This window comes from Anopheles cruzii, chromosome 3 (genome assembly GCF_943734635.1).
Source record: "Anopheles cruzii chromosome 3, idAnoCruzAS_RS32_06, whole genome shotgun sequence".
NCBI classification, from domain to species: Eukaryota; Metazoa; Arthropoda; class Insecta; order Diptera; family Culicidae; genus Anopheles; species Anopheles cruzii.
In genome coordinates this window covers 70,984,737-71,010,352 of record NC_069145.1, presented here as the reverse complement: position 1 = coordinate 71,010,352, position 25,616 = coordinate 70,984,737, and the positions used below count along the sequence as shown (strand labels likewise).

General features: G+C 52.0%; 1 protein-coding gene across 1 annotated transcript; it reads right to left on the bottom strand.

Annotated features, from left to right (window-relative positions):
• Positions 1 to 238: 238 nt before the first annotated feature.
• LOC128273467 (uncharacterized) lies at positions 239 to 25,557 on the bottom strand. The gene is made up of 7 exons (XM_053011435.1): positions 25,494 to 25,557; positions 19,779 to 19,993; positions 11,788 to 11,923; positions 7,718 to 7,851; positions 6,171 to 6,293; positions 4,292 to 4,484; positions 239 to 480 (listed from the first exon to the last, which is right to left on the bottom strand). The coding sequence occupies exons 1-7, from the start codon at positions 25,555 to 25,557 to the stop codon at positions 341 to 343; spliced, it is 1,005 nt and encodes a 334-aa protein (XP_052867395.1). The 3' UTR covers positions 239 to 340.
• Between the last annotated feature and the right edge of the window lie 59 nt (positions 25,558 to 25,616).

Sequence of the window (25,616 nt, the reverse complement as noted above, 5' to 3'; positions counted from 1 at the left end):
GCGCTTCCATCCGCGCTTCGATCCGCGTTTATGCTTGCTTCTGTGGCTTGTTGCTCGCGGTTCGCGCGAACGGTTGCGGTGGGACCGTCAGCCAGGAGCCGGCGAGCAGTTGGAGGCTGCGCTTGAGCAGGGTGGTGCATCACCTCGGAATGAACAGCACGCAGCTGTCGACGTTGACGAGGGCCGCCGCCGACGAGATGGTGGCGGCCGGTGGCGGAGGCACCGGGCCGTAGGCGGTGCCGGTTGGCGTCACTTCCAGCTCCACCGTCGTGCCCTCGGCCACGGATACGTTGGCCGACGTTCCGGGCCCGCTGCCGCCGGTCTTGGCGTCCCGCTGGGGTCAGGTGACCATCAGGTAGCGTATCGAGTACACCATCACCGTGCAGATGATACAGATGTAGAACGTGATCCAGCACACCTTGACGTACGAGTCGATCTGAAGGGTGCCGGACGACGACGACAGGGGCGACGAGTTATCCGCTGTGGTGTGTTGAGGGTGGAAAGAAAACGACGAATTGTTTTAGTGCTTTGAAGAGCGTTAAGACCCCACCGAAAATGATAAACATTTGATTGGAATTAGTATTATACTTTTAAATTAAGAAGATGTAGGAAAAGAGCGACCATTGAACGGATAAAAGAATCCATCTTATTGGGCTCTAGAATGTGCTGATCGCTCCACGGTTTTTTTTTCTCCGTCTGTCGGTTTAATAACGTTACATATATTACTTATAAGTGTAGCTTATTATTTTTTTACTTATTTAAGTTCCAAGTTCCAATATTCATAGGTTCCAATATTGCGTAGTACGCAAGCTAACCGGCAACCAATTCATGGATTGATAGCATGGAGCGTCCTTAAACAGTTGCCGAATGCATTTCTTGGCTAGGGATATAGTGAAAGGCGTGCACTGCTTCGAAGATACCGATTTGTAGTTAAATGTAGTTCATAGGGTTGCGTTGGTTTCAAAGAGGGCGTAACATAGGCGTCGCTGGGACAAATCGAGGTCTTCTAAGGTTAGAGGGTTGCAATTGAATATTGATATCTTGACTTTTGTTTCACTAAAACAGTTCACCAGCAAAGCAATTTATAATAATCCCGAAGCTCGGAAGCTGCAACTTCTAACCGACGATCGATCGAAATAAGATGCGTCTGTTTAAAGATTAAATTCAAAGTTATTAAAAATAACATCAGAAATGGACACAAAACAACTCCTCAAGACTCGAACGGATTAAAGCTCCGTTCTGCGTTCATCGATCCCATGTGCCGCACGGGACGTCCAGCAGCAGTTCGGCTTCCCAGTCCCCAGTGAGGAGCGAGCCACAGAAAACACATGCGCCAACACTCCTGCGAGCACCCACAGATCACAGTAGCCGCTGTTTCCCCGAGCAACCGAAGGGCTGCGTCGTGGCCTACGCCCAGCCCAGCCAGGACCGGCTACACATCAAAGCAGCCCGCACAGGAAGTTGCTATAATGTATTATGGCAGAGGAAAAATCCTCGCTCCTTCGGGGACTGAGTGAAGCGACCAAGCGGTCAAGATGTGGGAGCTTGGGGAAATTTGCTAGAACCGGACCGACCGACTGGGACCGCCTTGGCGGGGCCCTTAGGTACCGGCCAGTGCCAGTGACCGGTGGCCGCGTGCACTCTCCGGTTCACATCCGACGACGGCATATGATTGGTAGCGATGTAAAGTGCTACCGACAGCAGCTCTATTCGAGGCCCTGCGGGGACACTTCATTGCCGTGCTTCGGCACCGACTGCGTTCCTGGTGGAGTCCTGGTGTGACTTTTTGCTACATCCTGAGACAAAAACGCACACACACGACACACTATTTGCAGTTGCTCCAGCTTCGTGCGTTATTGGAGCAGAACAGACTCTCGGGTGGTGGGCGATACTGGAAGTGCTGTTTGCTGGTTGTCCCCTTCATAAAACATTCCTGTCATCTTCAACTCGTCTGGCACTTTTGACTGGACCCTCCGGGCCGAAACCAGGGCCGGAGCCGGAGCCCGGGCGAAACAAGAAAAAAGCAAATATATAGAAAGGCACCAACGGACGGGGAATACCCGGGATCGGATTCCGGAGGCCTGGTGGTTTGAGAAATATGATAAAAGTGCCCACTCACACACACACACACAGGCCACCGGATCTCCGGTTACTGGTCCTGCGGGGGCAGCAGCACACAATTTATGAGCTCGTGAGACTCCCCACTGGCCCGGTGTTTGTTTGTGGACCGCTCGAGTCGTCTGGAGATCTGTAAATTGACTAAGGTTTCGAAGCGTGCTGCATGCTACAATGTTTTTACACGCCGGCTGGACCACCCACCCTCCCCCCGCTGGCCCGGCGAACTACCGTGCATTCATCCTTTGCATTCTTAGCCATACCGAACGGACACCGCCCGGAAGCCAGAGGAACATACAATCCCAAAAACGGCGATAGAAAAATGGCGTCTTTCTCGGTCCTCGGAGCATGCTGGGTGCATGAAACAATGCACGAAACATTGTAACTCGCTCTCCTGCATCCGACCCCCCCGGCACCCCGCCATCGGTGTGCCCGATTCCTGCACGAACGCCGGGCGTTGGGCTAACTTTCGTCGCGTATTGGAAGTTACCGGATTCGGGCGCGCACAAATTCCACGGGCTGGGAAGGGGTTGCTGGAATTCCTTGGGACAAATTTATATTTGCATCGTGGCCACCGTGCGTGGGTGTGTTCTGGGCCCGGGGAGGGTTGTTGTGGAGGATGTGGTGGGAAGATATGAATTATCGTGGCCATTTCTCACACGTCCGCACCATCGCACAATAACCTCAATCTCACGCCTTCAGTTTTTGGGCGAACCACTTCCTCGCCGTAGCCGTAACGGCTTTGGCAGCGGTTTTGTTCGGTGAAGGACGAAATGAAGAACTGTGGTTGGTGGGTGTTCCGGGGGAACTGAAGCATTCTGCATGTGTTGCGCTACCCGAGGCTCGTCCGCGGTGGGGAGTTTGTTAAATGTTTCGAAACACCATCGGAAGGGTAGCCCCACAAAAACATGCAACCAGCGCCACGAGCACACACAGACATACACAAACGTGGGTGAAAGCGAATCCATTTTGCGCAATGATTTATACGCGCACGAGGCGGGCCCTTTTAGCTAGCTCCCCCGCATTTCGCAAAGCTCTCAGGTTTGTGGCGTGTAATATGGTGGCCGACCCGTGGGAGAAAATGACAATCTTCCACCAATATCACGCTCCCACTCGCGGCAGGAGGGGGTCACCATAATTCCTTGCCTTTGTCATGAGCCGGAGCCGGAAGTCGTGGTGCGTATGAGCGCAATTACTTACGAACTTGTCGCTGCTTGTCGCCCAGGCCCAGAAGTGAGTGGCTGACGAGCGAGGTCTTGAAATGTAATTTTCCTCACCAGCAGCTTCCGTTGGTCCGCTGGTGCCACCGGAAGCTAACCATGATTGAAAAGTAATCGTATGTGCAACGCAGTGCACACTGTCAACCGGGGAGCCAATAATCCTCCCGGGGGACCGTACTGTCTCAGATGGCTCTAATAAATAGCTCGCGCAAGTGCACACACCATTCTGTGCGCCCTCCATGCTGCTGCTCCGTCCTGCCAGGTTGGTGATATTCCAATCAAATTTAATCGCTCGTAGGGCGCCCAATATTACTTCCGTTTTGTGGTGACAAGGTTCCGTTTCGATATCGCTTGGTCCGTTTCAAACGTAATTTATTTCCAGCAAAACTACTGAATCATCAGCCAATTGTTAATTTTCTGCTGGGCTTTTACCGTTTGAAATTGTGTTTCGATTGTGACGGGGCGACGTCAGCACCGTTAGATTGCTTTCGATCCAGGACCGGAGCGTGGTAAATCACCCCCATTAATACGACCGAAAACGATCATTTCAACATCTTTGATTTGATTATTATTTGATTTGGAGTGTTTAACCAATAGAACCCATGAAAAGCTATCGTTTATTGGTCCGGCGGGCGGGCAGATACTTAATTGAAGAATATTAATTGCATTAAGTAGTAGTACTCCAATCGTAGCTAATGAACTTCGGGTAGTTTTTAACACACCCAGCATACTGGTATTGCAATTATTTAAAACGTTTATTTATTCCGATGAAGTAACTTTATGTTAATTTGTGCTTAAACACAATAGTATAAAGTTTAGTGGGTCAAATAGCTTCCCAGTCTACTTTTCAATCAAACGGTTCCAACTTGACTCGCCCGTTCAGTGAACTTTCTCTTGAATCTTCTCTTGTCGAGAAAAGCAACCCAACCATCGCCTTCCCCCCGTGACATACTCACCTTTGTAACCGTGCATCGTCAGATAGGCGTCGCTCTGATCCGTCAGCTCGTTCTCATGGACCGTCCCGTGGTCGAGGTTGATGCTGTGGCCACTGGCCGACACCCCGGTCGCCAGTATCCGGGGCCGGTCCTCCGGTATCTGCTGCTCGACGCTCTCGTGGTAGATCTGGTGTATCGACGCCGCACACCGCAGCTGAGTGAGTGGCGTCGGAAGTCGCCAAGTAAAGAGACCAAAATTAATGTCATTAATTATCTTCCGCCCGGCAGCCACCGCCCCCCGGTTGGGTTCCACCGTGGTCGACCGTGTTCTTCCTTCTTGTTCGATTTATTCTTTCCTTTCTGACGAACACCGCCAGCCAGGACCGCCGAATTATGTTGTTGGTTTACTTTTTTCTCCGAACAGCTCATTCAACCCAACGAAATCCCATCTTCATTACATTTATGAAGACATCACACACACACACACACAGAGCGACACTGATAAGGAAATTTACATAAAATAATCAAAATCCGTGCTCTCTTACACTTCCAAAGAGAGAAAAACCGTCAACCAGTCTCACAACGTAAGACAGAATGGTCGACGAAAAGATTGGTGTCAAAACTATTGTACCGCCGACGATCAATTAAACTTTTAATTAACGTCACGTCGTGTTTTCATCAGCATAAAACACAGCTCCACGGAGCGTTTCGGGGATGATTTTGCGGACTTTGCTCTTCTTGTAATACCCACACAGCAGATAATCGAGTTTGTGGTTCGGGTTTGTGTGCGGTTTGTGTGGTAAAATATTCACCAAACCGTTATTGTTCCGCCGGGCAAGGACTTCCGGCGGAGGGTTCCGATTTCGGCGTTTTTCTGTCGACCCAGCTTCCGGTCGGCAAAGAAACAATCGAATAAAATCTATATTCTAATGAGCCCCTCTGGGGCTACTGTCTTCGCCTTCGCTGGTTGCTTCCCGTAATCCTGTCCTGGGACTCTTTCTCGTGTCTGTGTGTGTTCGTATTTGCATGTTGCTCCGTGCTCGAGGAGTTGGGCCATCGGTAACGGAATCGGAAATTTATAATTATTTAATTAAACTTTTCCTCTCGACGGAGGCGACCGACGGGTGTATTGTCACAGGAGTAAACAAAAACATTGCCTTGCCGTGGTCGCGGGAATGGGGAAAATGTCCGGGAAATCCGCTGCCTCGCAGCGAATGGATGGCGAATATCCGTAATCAGTTTGCAGCCCGTTTTGACATGTCCAGTATGTTTTCCATAAATCTGGCGAAAGGTCCCGGATGTTGTACCATGTTTTGGGTCGTATCTCTTTCTCTCTTTTTTTTCTCTCTCTGCCACGGCAGCGGAGCTAATCCTTTCACACAACGCATTACGCGTTGGCGTAGTTGGCGCTGCATTCGTTCTCTTTCTGCCGTGCGCAGATTTTCCAAATGTTCGCGGCCCCACCGGAACTAGCGGAAACCCATCAATCTATTTGTTCCGGGGTAATGGGTGGACGGGAAATTATTTTGCATCGAGATGAGAAAAGTTTCACCTTGCAGCGTGACGAAAAACCGTCCGACCTGACTGACGTTCACAACAATTCCGATTCCACCAAAGTTTTCACTTCGTGTGGAATAAATTCCACCATTTGCGCTCCGGTCCGGTGTTGCTGGAGGCCAATTGCAATGCCAGCTCTGTGTCGCTGTGTGTGTGTGTGTGCGCTTTACGGTGCATACTGTCCATCCTTCGAAATCTCCTTCGAATTCCGGTGACTGTGAGATTGGCATTGGTAGCAGAAGTCGTGAGTTGCCTTCTGGCACCCTTCGAGGCTAGCGGACGTACAGGAGCTACGGTCTCTCGCTCTCTCCCTGTCTCTCTGTGTCTGTGGATGAATAATTACCTTCAGTTTGCCCTTCAGGAAGTGGTCGTGCGACACCATAATGTACAGACCGAGCATCGACGACTCCAGGCCGCTGAAGCTGTCCTTCACCGGCCGGTACAGCTTGGCGTACTGTGGTGGGATCTGTGGGAGGGAAAAGACGAAAAAATGTTTTTAATAAATTGTGTCCCCCAAACCCCAAGCCGCGTGGGGAAACTTTCCCTACTGCTGTCTCCTGCGCGACCCTTCCACCTGTGCGGACAATGGGCGAAAAACTGTTCGGAAACAAATCCTCGACGCGACGAGAATAATGGCCACCGGCCATCGTTCCCGGCGAAAACAATCCAACCATAAAAGGGGTCCGATCCGTGGGCGCCCCCGATTTGTGGACGGAGGTGGCTCAAAAGTTTGCCGAAAGAGATAAGACTGGGTGGTGCCGAACAATGGGAGCATAATTTCGAATGTTTCACAATAACACCGGCCGGGCTTGCGATGATAAGAGTTTCTATTATGACAACAATTCCCTTGCTTACTCCGCCAGCCCCAGTTGCCGCGCCGCAATACAGAAAGGAGTGCCACGGCGAGGGTGGAGAGGTTGTTGGGTTTTCTGGAGCCCGCAAGCGACGTAAACTTCGGTTTCGCGCCGCGCTCGTTGGCACCTTCAAATCAACCTTCAATCAAGTTGAAGATTTAATTTGCCGCATTCACTGCCCTGCTTTGATCTCGGATCGGTGCTGCGGGACACGTCCTTCCCCGCGGACACGACAGCGGAAGCCTGGGACATCCTAGGGCCGCCGCCACTCGGGCGTGAAATTATCCTCGCGATTGAGAAGTGTAAATTCAATTATGGTTTAAATAGGTTTTTAAATCCCGTACCGCGCGGCTTTGCTTGTTTGCTGCCCCGAGACCGTCCGGCCAGGAAGAAGCCACCGAACCGAGAGACTCGACTCTGGCCACCGGAACCCAGCGAAACCACACACCGCCACGCCGACCGGAGCCGGAGCGTTGATGGGATTTCCTTCGCACAAACTTCGCTCCGCAAGACACCCTGTGTACGTGTGTGTGTGCGGGGTATTTTGAATTCCGTTTTTCCCACTTCCGGTTTTGTGTGTGACAAATCCGGAAATCTAATTCATTCGGGTGGTTTGTTTAGGACCGACCGTTGGCAATGCAACGGTGATGGTGGTGACGCAAATGGCACCGCGGTGCCAATGATCTCCGATGGCTTCTGGGAGGTTGTTTTTTTGTCCATTTTCCTTCTCGTTTCTTGTAAAAGAATTACGGTTTCCTCCGATTCCCCGTCGGTATGCGTTCCATCATCCGTCGTCGACACAGGACGGATCGAACTGTCTCGCGTTCGGCGTGCTTCACCGAAAATAAATTCATTTTGGCCTATCAGCCACGCTGTTTGGATTTGAAAAATACACGCAAAAAAGCTGGAAAGAATGCGTAATGCGACAGGAACCGGTGGACGTGTCCCCCCCCGGGGGGTGGTGGGATTTAAAGTAAAATCGAGCTTATTCTTTGTCCTTACGGCCCAGCCCCTTGGTTGAGGCGATAAATCTTACCGGTGCATCATTAATCGTCCACGTCAAATTTGCCGCCGGCTTGGAGTTATGCGAGGTGCAGTTGGCCCGCAGGATGTCGCCCGGCCGGTACCGTGCCTGAAGCCCCGTCACCGAGGGCTGCTCCCGGGGTGGCTCTGGGGGGAGGGCGGGCGTGCGTTGTTTGTTGTTGACCGTACCGATTGATCCAAATCCGTGCCGATCCGTGATGATGGTGCGCGACATGAAAGAGTGTGGAAGAGGGAAAAACGAGGTTAAACATGAAAGTGAGAGCGAGAAAGAGAGAGAGACGATGTGTGCTGGACAGGTGAGCATAACCGTGTTTGAACCGTCCGAACGATCCACACCGGAAGCTGCTTTTCTCGCAGCTTCACCAGCTGTGGACCCTTTCCGGAGACACGCTTGGTACCGAAGTGCATAAAACATTAGCCCTGCTTTGCATCTCGGCCCCCGCGGCACTACGGGTCCTGCTCGGTTTTGACACGAAACTCGATCATTATTGCCGACATCATGGCGAAATTCCATTTGTAAGGCCCCTTGCCGGCTGCTTCGGTTGTGTGCTGGGTCCGAGAGGCGATGATTGAATACTTATTATGCTGCTGCTGCTGCTGCTGCTGCTGACGACTAACGACGGTCACCGGTTCTCTGGGGGGCTCTCTCTCTCTCCCTGTGGCCACCGTAAGCTGCCGATCGGGTCGGCAGTCGTGTGGCGTGAATGTGCAGTGAAAAATTATTTCCCACCAAGATTACGGGCGAACGGAGCAGGGTGTGGCCCCGTTTCCGGGCTCGTAATGGTCGTTCCTGGCCTGGTCCGTTCCTCTGGGACACGCCATTATTGCATCGACACCTCGATGCGACACTCGCCGGGACTTTGGGACACACAGTCCGGCGACCGGCGGGCCACCCGACCGAGTTCATTAGATTTATTGATGCGCTCTTGATGTGCCTCGTTGGCATCGTCGTCGTCGTTGCCGTGATTTATCGTGAAATTGCAGACCCCGGTCGCCCTGTTGATGGCATTCGTGCATTTCGAAATTCGGTTCGGTGCCACCAGGCACCAGGCGCCTCCATCGGAGGCGCACCGGTCGGAGATCATTAATTCGAGTCGCTCACTCTCTCCGTCTCTCTCTCTCTCTCTCTCTTTCTGTATCTGGCTCGGTGCCCGGGAGACGAAGCACTTGCGGTGATCGTGTATCGTGATGATTAGTAAGATTTTACAACTAATGCATAATGCAGCACGCCGCAGCCGGGTTGGTGTGCCGAATGGTGAGAAAATGGACCAGCCTCTGTCGGTCGGTGCTTCTTCGGTGCTGCTGGCCCCGATGCCCGATGTTGAAAGCTGCACGCCAGCTGACACGGAGCAATGGGCCCCCCGGACTGACTGATGTAATTAATATGTAATTAAATAAGGCTTTTCACCGATTGCAAGCGTAAGCGCTTCGTAAACCAGTTCGTGCGTTCGAAGCCCGGTTACCATTTGCTGCCATTTGTATCTTGCTCTCCCTCTCTGCTTAATACACTCCGGATCCAGCACTTCGAGTGCTGGATCGTTGTGGACGATAATACATTTTAGATGCAAAAGCACAAACATTTAATGCAGCTCCCCGACCGACGCGACGGAATCGCATTCGGGCACATTTGCTGCATCTGATTACTGTGCAATCAGTGCACCGCTAAGCAGTACCCAAGCACATACCCAAGTTGGGAGGACGATTGGGGTCCAACTGCGTGCCGGGGGCGGTGTGTAATCCTATTACCCGACCGTTAATGGGATGCGAAATGATACGGGGGATTTGTAATGGAATATGTGATTTGTTTTCATTTAGCGGCCAACTCGGTGATCACTCGGTGTGCGGCCAGTGCACTTGCTCGGTCATAAATTGTTTTATTAAACCTTCGTCCGCAATCGGAAGCGGTTCTAATTAAACAGGGATGTTGGCGAAAGAAAGCCGAGCCACTGGTTATTTCGATGGTCGATGATTGGAAGTAGATGATTGCTTACTGATGCGAATCCAGGCGGCGTTTATTTAAATGCTCACTAGTTAAGCTTTCTCATTGCAACATTCTTTTCGGCGTTTCAATCGTTGGACTCGTTGGGAAACTTCAAATCATTGCAAATAGCTGTGATCACCCTACTTGGCACCGTGACAATGGTCCTGCTGGCAGCGTAACACAGCGGCCACCGCCATCGATGCGCCTGACTATGCCGATATTTATGCGGTCACCGATGGCCCCGTTCCGCTCCGTTGGGTATCGGGCACGGTCGCGTTTCATAACGAGAAGCTCAAAAATCAGTACCGGACACGAACCGTACTGCTCCGGCGAGATTAGAGCCGTGCGCGCTGAAGGGCACCGCAGAGGGGGCAAACAATCGGCCCCAGGAAGCGGCCGTGGTCTCCCTTCCTCTCTGTCCCTCGGTACAATTTTTATCGCCTTCAGCTGCCAGCGGTAATATTCAATAAAAAATCATCGAACCATCGATGGCACTGCGAAGCGACGCGAACAGTGGCCGTGCGTTGCCGTGGCAAGGATCACGTTGGCTACGGGCTAGAAGGAGAAGGGCCTCGTTTGTCCCCCACCGATGGGGACAACATTCTTTCAGCCAGAACCAGGGAGACCGCGCCCGGAAGCGGGCGAAAAGTAGCAGCAAACGTAAGCATCAATAGGGCGAGCGAGAGATCAAAATCTAATATTTTTTTATTGACAACATTAAATTGTACGCTGCGAAGCCCTCGGCCCCTTCTTAAGCCGCCACATTTCTTATGCTGCATGCCGCGCTGTTACTGTTGAATGGCACCAGCTACCCTCGCTCTCTCTCTCTCTTCGTCTCGGGGGCCGTGGATGGAAATTATTGTTCCGCTTCGCTTACGTTCCGTTCGTTAGTGGCCCGAGCACGGTGCGAGCACCGCGACACCGAGCTTGCCAATCATATTTTCGAAACGCACTCGAAAAGTTTCATCATAATACGATGCCAGGATTTGGTGTTTTTATTTTTTATTCCCATCGCTCTCGTCGCTTCACCCAACCGCCGCGACCGTTGGCTTTAAAATGTCGTCGAAAGAAAGCGAATAAACGCGATGGCTCGTGACGTGGCCGCAGGGTAATAAATAACGCTAGATAAAATTACAATTCACGTGGATCGCTGTACGGTGGAAGATGGAGAAATGTTTTCTTTGTCACGACCACGACCACCGGTCCGGATGCTCGGTCCATGTTTAGGGACCAATTCGTTCAAAGTAATCCCGCAAGGCGCTTTATTTTCAACAATCATTGCGTGATGGACGAGCGATCCGGTTGGATTGGCTGCTACTTTGTTGATAGTTCTCGATTCTTGGGCACTCGATCGGCGATATTGAAATTTGGAAATTGTTCCTTGAGCGATAGACGTTCTGAGGATCATTAAGATTGTCATATATGAACCTTGGTCGTTCGAATCGGTTGGTCGGGTTTCGTAATATGTTTGCTGATCTGTCAATGAAGCTCCCACAGCCAACAAAGTGCTCATCTGCTTAATGCTCACTAAGGACACTCTAATACAGCTTCAACCAAGAGCCAGGATCCAAGAAAACCCAGGATCTTTAGCAAAACTCCTAGAGCTATTTCCGTCCCCAGAAACATTTTATCATTTCAACATTTCATAATAACAAATGTGTTTTTTATCGCCTGCTCTGGTTGTACACTTATTAAACAAGTTTTTAATATCCTCGAAACAACGGGGAGCAACGTACATCGTACTCAATAAATACAAAGTTACAACAAAGTTCTTGAGCCTATCTATCGCCCAGCGGATGCTTATTCATTTTGAAGGTAATCTAGACAGACATTGGCACATGGTTTGAAGATTTTCCATAGAACCGAGGTTCATTTGGAGAGTACTTGACGGAGCACTGGTTGTTCCTGCCTTGGCGCAAAATGGCTACATCAGACATCGGGTGTAGAACACGCGCGCGTCAGCCCCATTGGGCCGACCGAGGGCCGCGATTTCCGCTCGCCCGATTGCCCCCGATGTTCACGTATAATTACCCCGAACACACCCTCGCCGCCATCGTTGCAGCCCTTCCCCCGATACGTACCTACGACTTCCATGTCCCCGGAGACGATGATCGTGTGGAACGAGGGCGCATCGGCCGATACTTCGCAGCTGTACTTGCCCGAGTTGTTCGTCTCGACCGCCTTCAGGACGACGTGGCTCTCGTTCGACAGGGACCGCTGAAAGGAAGAAAATGAGATGAGCAAACGAAATCGGTGAAAAACTCTGCCGCGGCCGAGGGAATAAGTAACAAGCACACACGCACGCACGCACGCACAGGACATTAGTACATCCATCTCGGGCAGCGGCTCCTTGAAGGCTGACTGGACGCAAAAAGCCAACGTCGGACCGAAAGAAATTGGCTTCGGCTTGGCGTCAATAAGCTCGGCTCGGTTTGCGAAAACTGAAACTGAGTTCGTGACAACCCCACCCACAAGTTCTAACCCACCCGCTAGGGACACAGGGAGTTCGGAAAAAAATTCTGCTGTCCGTTCATTTCACGGCGGCCTCACTCCCCAAGGCCTGGACGAGAGCTCCGGCGCGCACAGCTGTTGATTAGCTGTCAGGACGGTGCCGTGCCGAGCCCGAGAAGCCCGAGAAAAAGCAAATCCCCGACTATCAATCACCTAACGCACCGTTCGCTTAGGCGTTCGTTTAGCCACGTGTTATTCCGTTTATTACTTTCTTTTTTCGTCCGTGGTTTTCCGTGCCTCCTGCTCGGTCAGTTTTCCATACGCAGCATAAAGAATGGAAAGAAAAACTCGGGTGTCGAAACCAAAAACCATTTTGGACGAGTTTGCAGAAACAATATCGGTATCGGTAATTTGACGCGCGCGGGAAAGAAAAATGGCTGCTGACTCGTCAAACGACGGCGACTGCCGTCATCATAGCCGGCCGGGAGAATGATGCAATAATCTATCCACCAAGCCACCGCCGGATGTGACATTTATCATCCTGGCAGCCCTAGCTTCTGGCTCAGCCCGGTACCTTTGGCGTGTCGACAATGAGCGCAATCGGTTTAATGTGCCATTTCCGGGGCGGTTCCTTCCAAAGCCGATACTTGCCAAATGAGGATAGAATGGATAGACAGCGTGCGTCAATGATGTCGATGAAACGAATCTACACCATCGTGCCGGGCCGAAAGGAATGGACGAAAATCAATGGCACACGCCCGGGCGATGATTAACTACCAATTACGGCGGAAGGCGCAATTTATTTGCCACCCATAAATTCGACCCACCGCCGGCAAATGATGATTTTCAACTTCGAAACCCCGAAAAACAAATACGGAGCAAGGATAAATCTTCGCGCGCTTGTTTCGGGGATTATGAGGAGGCATAATTTATGGTTCGCTTGCGCTCGCGCCACGCGAATGCAGCTCGATGCCGATTGGCCACACCGATGTCCTGTTTAGTGGCCGGCTTAACACGCGCTGATCCCTTCACAGCGCGCCCGGTCCCGGGGACAAATTTCGAGTGCGATGGTATCGTAATAGGCAGCTAACGACACACACACACCAACCGGCCGGTAGCTTAGCGGCTAACTATCCGCTCCTTTCCCGCCGGTTGCCGCGTGGATCTCACGCATTAACCTGCGTTCCTTTCGGGGCGGCCATATTGCGGCCGGGCGGACTCTACTAATCGCTTCCCGGGGGCAGATTTATGAAAGCGGCCCCGATTTTCATCGCCCCAAAGGGGGGGCCATCGGAGTGGCCAACCACCAGCACGGCCACGGGCGGTCGATTGGGTCATATTTTCCACCCCGTCCAACCCTAACTACCGTGCGCCGCAGTGCTCCGTACCACTAAATCTTCATTCGTTCGAGCGGGGACCGAGTTTTTCCGGTGTCGAAACGGTTCCGTTTCGCTTCCTCCCTCGGTGGCTTTCCCGGCCACCGGTGGCCGTAAAAAAATGACCCAAACTTCGGTCTCCCCCCATTTCCCGTTCCCGGTCCCGGGTCCCAACGTGAGAAGTCGGGCTTCTCACGACGACGATCGGTGGCCAGAGCGCAGCGCGTTCCTATGAAAACATTCCAATTTGGTGCTCGGATCCTGGGCGGCCGTTATCGACGTTGTTTATCGACCGGAAAGCCTGGAACGAAGCGGGGGGTGGTGTGTGGGAGTGGGGCACCACACTCTGCGCACACGGTGTGTGGAGGAACGAAAATACTGGCAGTTTATTTCTTATCTACTTTGCGGCTCTCTGTTTGTCTCCGAGAGCGGTCCGATTTTCGGCCGCGAAGATCCGCCACCGTTCGCCGAGTCGCCCGCCGGTCACACATCCGGCCCTCCCTCCGATCTGGTAGATAGGGTCCCCGGATTTTTTCGGTCTTCGTAATTCCCCGTTCTCCGAAGCAGCGCGCGGTAGATGCGGTGAACCAATCGAAGAGGGCAAGGAGCGACAAAATCGCTCATCCGACTCCGAGCACCGGGATGGTGGCCACCGTGCCCAGTGATCTAGTTAGTCCCGTGATGGCCACGCGGGACCCAAGCGGGACGTTCCGAGCCGCGATTGGCGAGGGCCCCACGGCAAAAAACCGAACACAGGACCGCCGGGCGGCGACGTCGTCGAAGTTGATCTATGTGGCGTTACGCTCACGCAATGCGGCCTGGAATCGTTTGTGTGTTGTTTTTTCGCTTCTTTCCCAGGACCCCAGATCATCGGCACCGCGAGGACACATTCAGTCATTTTTTGGCGCCCTCTCGATGGCCCTCTCGGTCGGCTGGCGCTGGCTTTATGGGAGACAGCGCCAAATGTTTCACGCAACCGTAAACAGAGCGTAACGGAGCGCCCTCTGGTGGTGGGTCGCTATCGCCTAGCGTCACGTCATCGTCACCGTCAATTGCTCCCCGCAGCAACCAACTCACCCAGAGTGTGTTCCTCGCTCCTTGAATCCATGTCCGTCGTTCGGCCAAAAGTGAGCTGCAAAAACAAGGCACCCCACAATAAAAGTCCTGGTTCCAGTCCGTCGTGCAAAGTGGTCCCGTGTCACGGTAGAGGCGGCTCCGGCTCGTCATCTCTTCGACCAAACCAATTGGTGATTTCTTGATTTCAGGACGTCGCTGGCGTGCGATAAGCAAAGCGCTTCCATCGCTACTGGCAACTGCGCAGCACAGTCCTCACGCACGGACTAGCGCGAGTGACGGAGAGTAACACGCCGCCAACAGGGATGTGGTAAAAACTAGCTTCCCCCGTGAAGACGAGCGGCAAAACACAAAAAAAAAACGGGATAGCCAAACAATCGTAAACAATCTCAATTCCGTTCGCCACTTCGGCCATGTTTTGCGGGCGGACAGGCTGTTTTGCTTCCATTTTGTCGCAGACGTGCGGGGAGACGCGCACGAGGAGAACTAGTTCCGGTGGCGGAGGCACCGGAGCATCCATAAAACCAAACAGTGACGCAAGGAAGACCACCGAAAGTGCCCGCCCGGGGGGGTCTGTGTGTGAATTTGATTGGTAGTCCGACATCCGTCGGCTGTGGTTGGCTCTCTCTCTCACTCCACGTGTGTGTGTGTGTGTGCCTCGTCACCCTGGGCTCCGGGCCGGCGATAGGTGATTTGAATTTTCATTAGCTTCCAGCACCGCGGCCCGCTGACCGCGGTTTTCGCGCCGTCGGAAGTAGTGGACCCGGTGACGTGACAGGATGCGGTGAGCGGCTGAAATGCAGTCCAGTGTCGCCGCAATCCCCGGGCCCACGAAGCGCCGAAGATTGATTTGTGGCCGGGGCCGAGATTTATGGGTTTTGCGGTGAGTGCGCGAGAGCCGCCGGCACCCGCATGCACTGCGGGCGGCCGAACGAAATGACATTCCCGAATTGGGATTAGTGGAACTGGGTCACCGGGGGGTGGGGCGAGGTGGGGTGGCGGTGGTCGGTTGCAAAATTTCGGTATCTGCGAGCCCCAGCTCTAGCCGACCGCCATTTTGATTGGGACAGTTCGATTGGCGAGCGATTGGGTGGAATTAGTTTTTGTTGAACCAGGGCCTCGCGGGAATCGCGTCGCTTAGAAGGCTGCCCAGAGCCCAGAGACCTGACGGTGTCCGCGTTCACCTCACGTGCTAATGTGTTACCTCTAGATTGTTTGTTGAACATTTTGAACGAAATAATCCCACACTTTGAAGTTTACACTAAATGAACATTTTTTTCCTTTTTACAGAACATCAGGACTTCTAAGCTCCGCCAGCACTGTTCTAAAAGGCTATCGTTGCACTATATCAGGCAACTTTCATCGGCATTTTTTCAAATAGGTTTACCATGTTTTAAACACAATTTGTTTCCATTTTTTCGGTACTGAAAATTCACTTGCGACTTATACAAGGGCAGTTAGTAATTCTTAGATTAAAAGAAGCAAAGTCTTAGCGAAACTGTCAATAGTAAAAGGATTGTTTTCGACAAGTTCGAATTGTTGTCGATGCAAAATGTGCTCAGAAATGCATGCAACGCGACTTCGAGCATGTTAGAGCTATCTCAGGAGGCCTCACATCGAAATTACAACCACTGGATGTCAGCATCAGCAAGCAAGCCGTGCATGCAGACTGAAATCAAGAAGTTTGTAGTAAGTAAGATCCCAACTGCAAGTGAACGTTTGACACCAACAGGAAGAATCAGAACTGCAGGTATCATGCAAGTCTGTGAGTGGATCGCGTGCAACAGTGTCTTGGAACAGAATTGTAAAATCTCCAAAAAAAGACGAAAATTCGAATAGCCTGAATGGGACTGAGGCAATGTTGCTGAGACCTTTGACAACGCACTGGCTATCGGTACTCCGAGGAACTGTGCAAAAGACTGTCAAGGCTACTATGATGAATGAAAAAGTTATCGGATAAGTTCAGAACATGTGAAACGCTCGAGAATTCCGTAGCATCGCTGTAATGTTTCGGTAAAAAATGTAAAAATAATCGACATGGTGCTACGGCAACATAAATCGGAGGTCCGCGCTGTTCAACATAAACACCCCGGCGCAATTTGTGACTCTCTACTGTCCAATATGCGCATTCGCCTTTCGGTTTAAATTTAATATGGCTGTTGCTCCATAGATATTGAGTTCAGCCTTCCTCTGCGTTCGTCGGCTTGAGTCGATCCCCATGTTTCAAACTTAGTTTATTTGCGTTTTGAAGAATAATTATCTTCAAAACTCTTGTTGTATCCTTGATGAAGTAAATTAAAGTACGACTTATGCAAGATAAATATCGATACTTTTACTCCGTTAACTTGGAGAGAATTATTCATCATATCATACACATAAATCTTTTGCGTTCTTGCCACTTACTATTGGCACGTAAGTAGCTTATTAAGGGCGTTCGAATGATTTCAGCACGAGTATCCGTAACATAACGAAGGGTTCGGGCTTTAATTGCACACTTGTCATACACCGACACTTGCGTGTCACGAGGACTGAAAGAGGCTGTTTCTTTTCTGTTTGCTCTCGCCTAGCCGAATGTACAGACTCCTGACGCGCTTCTAATCCTTCAAGTGTCTACTTATGTCATTTCATCTGCAAACCGCACTCATGCGTATCCGCGTGCCGGCGCGGACACACCCGGAGTGGAAGCTGCTGCTGTGCGCAAATGAATCTCATCCCGAACGGTTGCGGGGCCACGCTTGCGTTATTGTGACTCCGGAGGTTAGTATTTTTATTTTACTTTTTCTGGTGCCGCTCTGGTCCACGGCCATTCTTATCCGAGGACGGCGGCAAACGGTGCCTCTCCGAACGGTCGGACGGTGGCCAGTGTCCCGTTGAAGGACATGATGATGATACTGCTGCCAGCATTCCGTTCCCGAGGCCGATTTTCATACGTTTTTCCGCTCGCCCTTTTCCGGCTGTTGTTGTGTGTTGGATGCCATTTTCCTCCACGCCACGGGCCGTGTCTTTGGGCTCGCGTATCATTAATCAAATTTGTTTCGCTTCGTTCACTGGAAGGAAGCGGCCTTTTTTGCGCCCATTTCTCTCGCTGTCGTTGTTTCGCTTCTTGCGATCTGCTGTTTCCTGTGTTTTTTTTTTCATGGCTTCGCTTCACATTCTCTCTCGCTCGCTCGCTCGCTTACCGAAAGCGGCCAACTAATGGTGCTGCGCCGGGAACCAGTAACGCAACGGATCGCACGCCAGCGGACGACGTGAACCAAAAAAAAAACAAAGATAAAACGAGAAAACAGAGGAACAAGAATATTTAATTGCTCCCTTAAGCTTTTTCACGGCGACACATACACTCGTGTTTCTTTTTTCCTCTTCCTTCCTAGCTCGGGCCGTGAGAAAGAAAAAGGCACCGGGGGGGCCTCTACGCCTGGGCCGGGCCCACGGCACGACGGGGAAAAAAAAACAATTTCCTTCGCCCGTGGTGGGACTTTTCCTTTTTCGGTGTGACTTTTCTTTTCGTCCCTCCGGCCCGGCCACCACCCGAGCCCGGCAGTGTGGCAGTTTTTCTCCACTTGTCATCGTGCCGCCGGCCTGCGGAGGGTCCTTTCGGGGAGTCTTTACTTTTTACGGACGCCTTCCGTGGCCTTTCATTTTTTTTAGCTTTCGATCCCTTGGCTCGAGGCTGCCAGAAAGGAACTCGAATTTATTTATTTATTTTTTGTGTTTGTGTCGCAAACCGAGCGATCGAGTGAGTGGAAAACAGAGTTTCCCATCACCATCACCCGGGGACGTCACCCACCGGATGTCGGACTTGGTCCGCGTGGCGCGCATTTCATCAGCGCAACGATTCCGTTGAATAATGGAGTAATTCAATATCGTCGGCGTGAAACGGACAAACAATTTATTGGCCCCTACGGTGGGCGGTGCTATTTGTTGTTACAACGACCTCGAGCATAACTTTGCCGGCCACGATTTTGTCTGGCGAGTTGGCCAAAGTTACAAATCACAACCGACCTCAAAGTTGTTCGCTAATTTCACCAGCTCATCCGGCGTCGGGAAGTTGCGAGCAGCAAAAGTGCCTAACAACACCACCCGGTACCGCCCGCTGGCCCACCACCCGGGCACCGCCCGGATTTATGGTGTGGCATCATTTGGTAGATTGTACCAAAACAAAACAAACGGATTAATAAATTGCCCCCAAACCGTACAAATCACTGGAGCATAGTATTCATTCGATCGTCGAAGTAGTGTTGGTCGCTCGGATAGTGGAAAAAATAAGTAAAACAACTTTCAGCAGGGGCCAACCGAGCCCCGCTGCACTCCCTCCCCCCCCGGCAACAACTTTTTGCGCTATCTCTCGATGCCCGGCGCCCGTAAAATGGCGTGTAAAACGATGTAATTCCATTCCGGCAGCGCGCGCGGGTGGTGCAACATGTTTTCGGATGGTGGTCGGTGGCCGGCACCGACCGGCACAAAATCCCACCATACACAGGCTTACCAGATTTATGAGTGTAAAGTTCAAAAGTTCTGCAAGCGCCCCAGCGACGCGCATGCATGGCCAGCTTCGGGTTGTGCGGGTTGCAAGTAATAGCCCCCGTTCGGAATCCCGAGCCGGACGGACGGGCGTGAAAAAGTGCTTCTACTGTGCGGGGACAAAAAAAACACAGATCGCAGCACGGGAGCTCTGGCCGGATTCGATGGCCAGAAGAAGTTATCATGCCATTACTGGCCGACCGTGCCCGAAAAGGAACCGCCCGAGACCGGTGGAAAATAATATTCTTTAAAAGGTTATGTCAAGCACACCGATCGCTGAACTATTATATGCATAAATTTTATTTCTCAATCCCGCTTTTTGCTCGGCCCGGGTGAGGTACAGGATTTGACTGTTGGGGTTGCACAAAAAATCCGTTCCCAAGAATCTCTTCCCGGAATCCGGGCCGGGAGCTGCCGGCAGCAAAGGAGCAGCGAAAAGGACTAGATAATTTGAATGAACTCCTGGGAAATCTGCCCGTAAAGCGATCACTCGTCGGGTCTTTTATTTTGCCGTCCGCGAAGAACGTACCGAATTCGAATGGCGGGCGCGCGGACCATCGGGGGAAAAAGTTTCCGGGAAGTTGGTGTTTTTGGTGAAAGCAGCCTTTGGCGATGTGTGCGAATGGTGAAGGCTTAAAGAGTGACCTTACCTCTACGTCGATGCCGCTGGCGGTGCTAAACACCTGTACCGCTGGGTGCACCTGCGGAGTGTACCGGTAGAACTCCCGTTTGCCTTTGTACCACTTGATGGAGTAGAGCCGCTCGTTGTCCTCGAGCTCGTACTCGCAGTACAGATGCACCGGGTCACCCTTCCGGACGGAGGTGGGCACCGTGACCCGGACGTTTCGCAGTCCCACTGTGAGCTCTGAAAGATAGAATGCAAAGAGAATTCTTAGTTTTAACTCTGGGATTTCAAACGCTGTATCAATATGTTTGATGTAATTATTGGTGACTGATAATTTAAGTAGCTATTGTGGCCATTTGTGGTCGTAAGAAGCGTCACCAGGTTTGAGTAGCTCATAGTTGAGCAATCCCTTCGCATCTCACCAAACACAGAGCATTGTTTTATAGTATGTCCATGATGATTTGGTCGTACAGCTGATAACTCATGGACGGCTTCGGGACATATCCTACATTTTTCACGATTAGGATTCTTAAAATGAATCCACTTTCCCTTTTAGGCTTGGCGAACAGTACTTCACGTACCGGTTTTCTTGCTGACCCACGTGGAATCCGTTTTGCGATCTTCTGGATTTTTCCCAGAGCCTTCAAACGAAGGGAGATCGCTTCTTGAGCCACATCCTTCTGATCCGCGATTTGTTACTGTGTTTGGGTGTCATCATCGTCCAAAAGTGTTTGCAGTACAGTGAGCTGGAACGTTTTTGGAGGTCTTCCACGCTCATTGTTTGCGACGCCAAATTCGCACTTCTAAAGTTTTCGGAACTACTCTGGCATATTTAACCATCGGTCTACATAAAATGATCGCTGTCGACATTTTTGGCCCCCCATAATAGGATAGGGAACCAAAAAGAGAGGAACAGATCGATAAAATTGTCATAATTCATACAAATGAACCGCAAGCCCCTCCGCAAGTGCCATCATGTAACGGAACATCCATCGTTAGGCGACGATAAATGTCATCGGCCCACTATTAAGATGCTCCACTGGCAGCCCGGGGTCGTTCTTGGTTCATTTACGTCATATTAAACGGGAGTGCAGGAAGATTTTTGACAGAGTGCAAAATTTAGTGTCACCAACCACCACCACCGCCGCCGCCGCCGCCACAAGTCCTTCGTGATCTCTATGGCCAGACCGAGAGGAACACGGATGCACGGCACGGATGCTGCAATTTGCAAAGATTAATTGCACCACGGAGGATAACTTTCGCGCTCGAGGAAGAATAAATGGACTTTCGGACCACGGCCACGCCATTTGGCCGTACAGCATAAAGCATCGCTTCGGTGTGCAATTAGCGTTTTTTGCGTCACCTTTATGCCTTTGTATGTGTTGAGGAAAACTGGAACAGGGGACGATTGGTATGCTGAACTGGCTCAAAGTTATTTTATTGCTTCAATCAATGCTGCGAAAACATGTCTTTCGGGATCTTCAAAGTTTACGCTTAAAACATACTTTTCAATCTATTTTATGCACCGTTCCAGTCACTGCTGCAGCCATTAGTGATGGCACTGCGCTCAGAGCTTAAATTGCAGGAGCTCTGCCATGCGCAACTAATCCGGGAGCTTCCCTATTAGCCGTGCATTAGACAAATGTTCCCCGGGCCACCGCCACTCGCTCGTACCCGGAGTGCCCGCGGTCGGCGGTTGGCAACAAATTGTACAAAATAAACTAGATTTGCACAGAACTGCACTCAGCCGGTGGCCGGTGCCGGTGACGGCGCCGCGCCGTGTACGACCGGAAACCAACGCACAATCCCGGCCCGGGCCCGACAGTCCGTCGTTCGGGGCCTGAGCCCGGAAGCAAACGTCGCTGTCGCGCGGTAGGATTGTGTACTTATCCGTCGCCGTGCCGTGTAGTGACATTCGTCAACAAAACGTAGCAAATAGTGATGTCGTTCGCGCCGGACGACGATGTTTTGCGTCCGGTCCCTGTGCGGTCACCGGGTGCGTGGTGATAGCGGGCGGCTCGTGGCCACGGCATCGTTTCGTCACAGGCTGACCCCTGGCTGACCGGGGGCACCCGCGGGGCAGCGGGCGGAGTGGTCGTGCTGTTTGGCGTTGCGGAAAATGGAATCGTTTCCATTTCTGTTAATCCGTCCCCATTTCCGAAACTGTCGTCCGGTCGGAACCGGACGTTCCCCATCCGGTTCCGAGTCCGGTGCGCTGAGCTTTGTGGCTGGATGGGCGCTTTCGCTTGGCAACACTGATTTGCAGCGCAAAGTTTGGGCTAGGCCCTCCCAAGTGCGACTGTTTTCGCGCGGCGAATGCTTTTTACGATCGCGTTCCACTTTTCGCGCTCCTGATGGAGGCGCCTCACGCCGATGATGGAGGCGCCTGGTGGCCCACGTATTCCGTGCGGTTGTGCGGTCGGAAAACGGAACGGGCTAAAAGGCGGTCACACACACACAGTCACTGAGGAAACCAATGCCAACGGAGCCGTTGTCAACATCATAAACCGGTGCCGGAATGCTTGCGGAATGCGTACTCCACTCTCGTAATGCTACTTTAGTGATGAAGTTGCACCCGCGTTGGGTAACACTTTCTACGTCGGTTGCTTCCTTTGGGTTTGAGCAAATTAATATTGCTTCACTTTGCACCGCCGGCTATTACGGTGAGTGGCCGCCATCGCTATCATCGATGCAGTTGCACTAGACGAGCGTCAACTAATGCAAGCGATTCACGCAATCGACCTCGGCCCCGTGGTGGAGCGGAGCGTACTATTTTTATCTCCAATACCCCTGTTGCCCCTGTTTGTTAGCGTTGGCGGCTCCGTTTGTTTTGCTTTCCGTTCCGATCGCTCACGGAAACGGGAACATATTTTTGTGCACCATGCGGGAAAAAAGGAGCAAAATAAAAACGACGCCTACCGATGTCGGAGGGAGGTAATTCTACACACGGGTGTCCCGGTTTACCCCCGGGTGGGGAGTGTTTCCCGATGTTTAGCAAGAAAAGCAAAATAAGTCAGCCTGGCCCGGGCCGTGGTACACCATCTGGTTTTATTGTTATTTGTTTTTGCTCGCGATCTGTCTATTTTATGTTATTTTTATTGCCAGCTTTTTCATCCTCCCGCCCCGGGCCGGTTTCTTTCGGCTGGCAACGCCCATCGGTGCCGATCGGTGGCCCTCGGTATCTTTGACGAAAGTGGCTTCATCTTTTTCATCGGCCGCCACGGCCGGCTCGTGGGCAACATTTATGTTCGCCGCGCGGGCAAGATGGCCACATGCTAAAAATAAACGGCCGGCAAAGAGCGATTTCGGGCGCCGATGCAATTCAACGGCGGTGACCGCGAACGCCGAGTGCCGCCGAGCCGATTATGCTCGGTCGCGCGAAGGATAATGGTTTGTAAGGACGCACGGTAATGACACGGCATTTTGACGCCGATAAACGGCTGCCGTTGGAGTGGCAGCAGCAGCAGCAGCCGCCGCTGATGACGCCGCTAACCGGCGGGGATGGACCGGATTGAAGCTCTTCCGGGACGACACTGGATTAGTGGCATTTTCGTGGCGAGATTATTACTTAATTTGCTGTTTTCTTGTTCCACCAACGGGGCCAACGCGGACGATAAGACCGAAAATGGGCATCCGTGTCACGAGGCATATGTGCTGAACGTCCTTTCGGGGGCGCTTCGAGACGAGAATCTCTCTCAGTAAGGTCAACAGTTTTTCACAAACCTTTACCTTCGAGTGACGGAACCGTTTCTGTCACTCCGACAGGGCCTGGCCTGGCAAAGTGTATTACTAAAATTGATTTGTTGAAGAAGCGACTATTTGGCCACGCACGCTTTCCGAGAAGTAGAAAACTTTTTGTTTACCATTCCCGTCCCGGAAGTCGCCCGCAGCCGGCGTGCATGGTGCGAAACCCTTCGAGCATTCCGTGCTCACCGTAGCATCGGCCGGCGAACCGTATAAAGCATTTTCTGCTCGCTTGTTTGCTAAATTTATATAATTCAATTTAATTTTGCGCCCCTCCCTGGGTGCACTTTGGACACGGTGGCGTAGCGCTCTGCTCTTTTTTTTGTACGTTGCTTCGTCCTTTCGAGGATGAAAGAAGCTTTCACCAACATAACCAAAGGGGCGCCCCAAGAAACGAGCTCCCGTTCCGGTCCCTTCCCACCGCCGGTTAGTTGATCTTTTGTGGGTGGTTTTGTGGCATCATTTACCGGAACCCAACAGCAGCCAAGCAGCTTCGTGCAGCAGCGCACCGGCTGGCGTTTGGAGAATGTGTGCCCTGCGGCGGGGGCCGCTGGCGCCTCTCCTCTGCCTGGTTCTGCGGTTTTCAAGTCACCGGACACCGGACCAGGTGCAGCCAGGGTGTGGTTTTTGCGGAGGATTCCCTGGTGCTCTTGTTTTCTTCTTTCTTCCGACCCGGTCGGTCGGTCGGAAATCTGCCCGGCCAGGGCGAGTTTGGCGAGTTAATTCAGCGCCTTTTGATGGTCCCCTCAAATGCGCCCGTCGATACACCGTGAAAGGTCCGGGGCGGCAGCGAAAACAGCAATGGCTAACAACCTGCACAGATTGTTAATTACACGGGGCGTATCAGAGAAATTAAAACTAACGGTTCTCTCGGATGGTGCTCGGTGCTGCACCGATAGTGTCCGCCGGGTTCGGGTTTCTTTGGCCCATCCTTCGTCCCTCCCAGGGGACGCCGATGCTGGTGCTTGGAACTAATGGTCCCATTTCGGTAAGGTTGATGAGGTTGATTAAATTCTTTAATCTAACGATTCGGGTCTCGAGTGGCCGGTCCGACGGCTGCGGTGCTGTGTCTTAAAGGCACTGCGTCCTTCCGCAGCGTGCAGCGTAGTGCATAATGTGTTATCGTTTTCGCTCGAGTGAACACGGTAAGACACGCTCCGGGAGATCCAGTTGAACAGCGTGCTCCGTGACGCGAGGCAGTAAGTTTACGGCAATGTAATCGTCCTGAATCTGGTTTGCTGGTGCATCCTCGCCCAGCAATCAAGGCCACAGAAAGGGGTTGGAAGAGAGGAGGAGAGTGGGTGTTCGGTGAAGATGCAACCGAAAGGTCAGCCGTGCCGTGTCTCGATACAATCTCGAAGCAATTAGGGAGCGATGTTCTCACACCTGACGTGTGCAATTGCAATTGTTGCACTCGCGTGGCCACCGTACCGTACCGTAATGCAGCAAACCGGTCCCGGCCACCGGAAGGAGCTCCTTGGAGGGCTCGGTGCTACTGCGGAACGATCGTTAGGGCTCGATTTGGGCGATAACGCAACCACGGACGGTGGAATTAAGTCGTTTTACACCGAACCAGGAACTTAGTTCGTTTTCTTTGCACGATTCCCAGGACGCGTCTTTCAGGCTCATCGTCGTAAAGTGTATCATTAGCAGTTCGCCCCAGTTTTGTTGTGATCAGGAACGGAGTCGGCGATGAGCGGAATCCGATGCTCGAACCTTCGGCTTAATACCTGTTCAAACTTTCAAACATAACTTCCAGCGGCACCGCGTGGCTGCACTCATAACTTTCTTTGTCCTTTGTTGCTTTTCCTAGCGTCGGGCGGAACCCTGGACTGCGTTGCTTCTCGAAAGCTCCCAGCGCCGATTGTGCAACATTGTTAATATGGCAGCTCGGAGCGGGAATGAAATTTCCATTTGTGTTTCGTGGGGCGGGAAAATCAAGGAAAAACCGAACCCTGAACTGGATTTGAAGGGAACCCAAGCATCAAGCACGTACCTGCTGCCAGCAGCAACCACAAGATGGGAAGCCGTAAATCCATTACGCTCGGAAGTGGGCCCATCGGTCCGGTTGGAAGGAAGGCCGGTGGCCCCCTGGTGGCCGGCAGCCGCAGCAACTTTC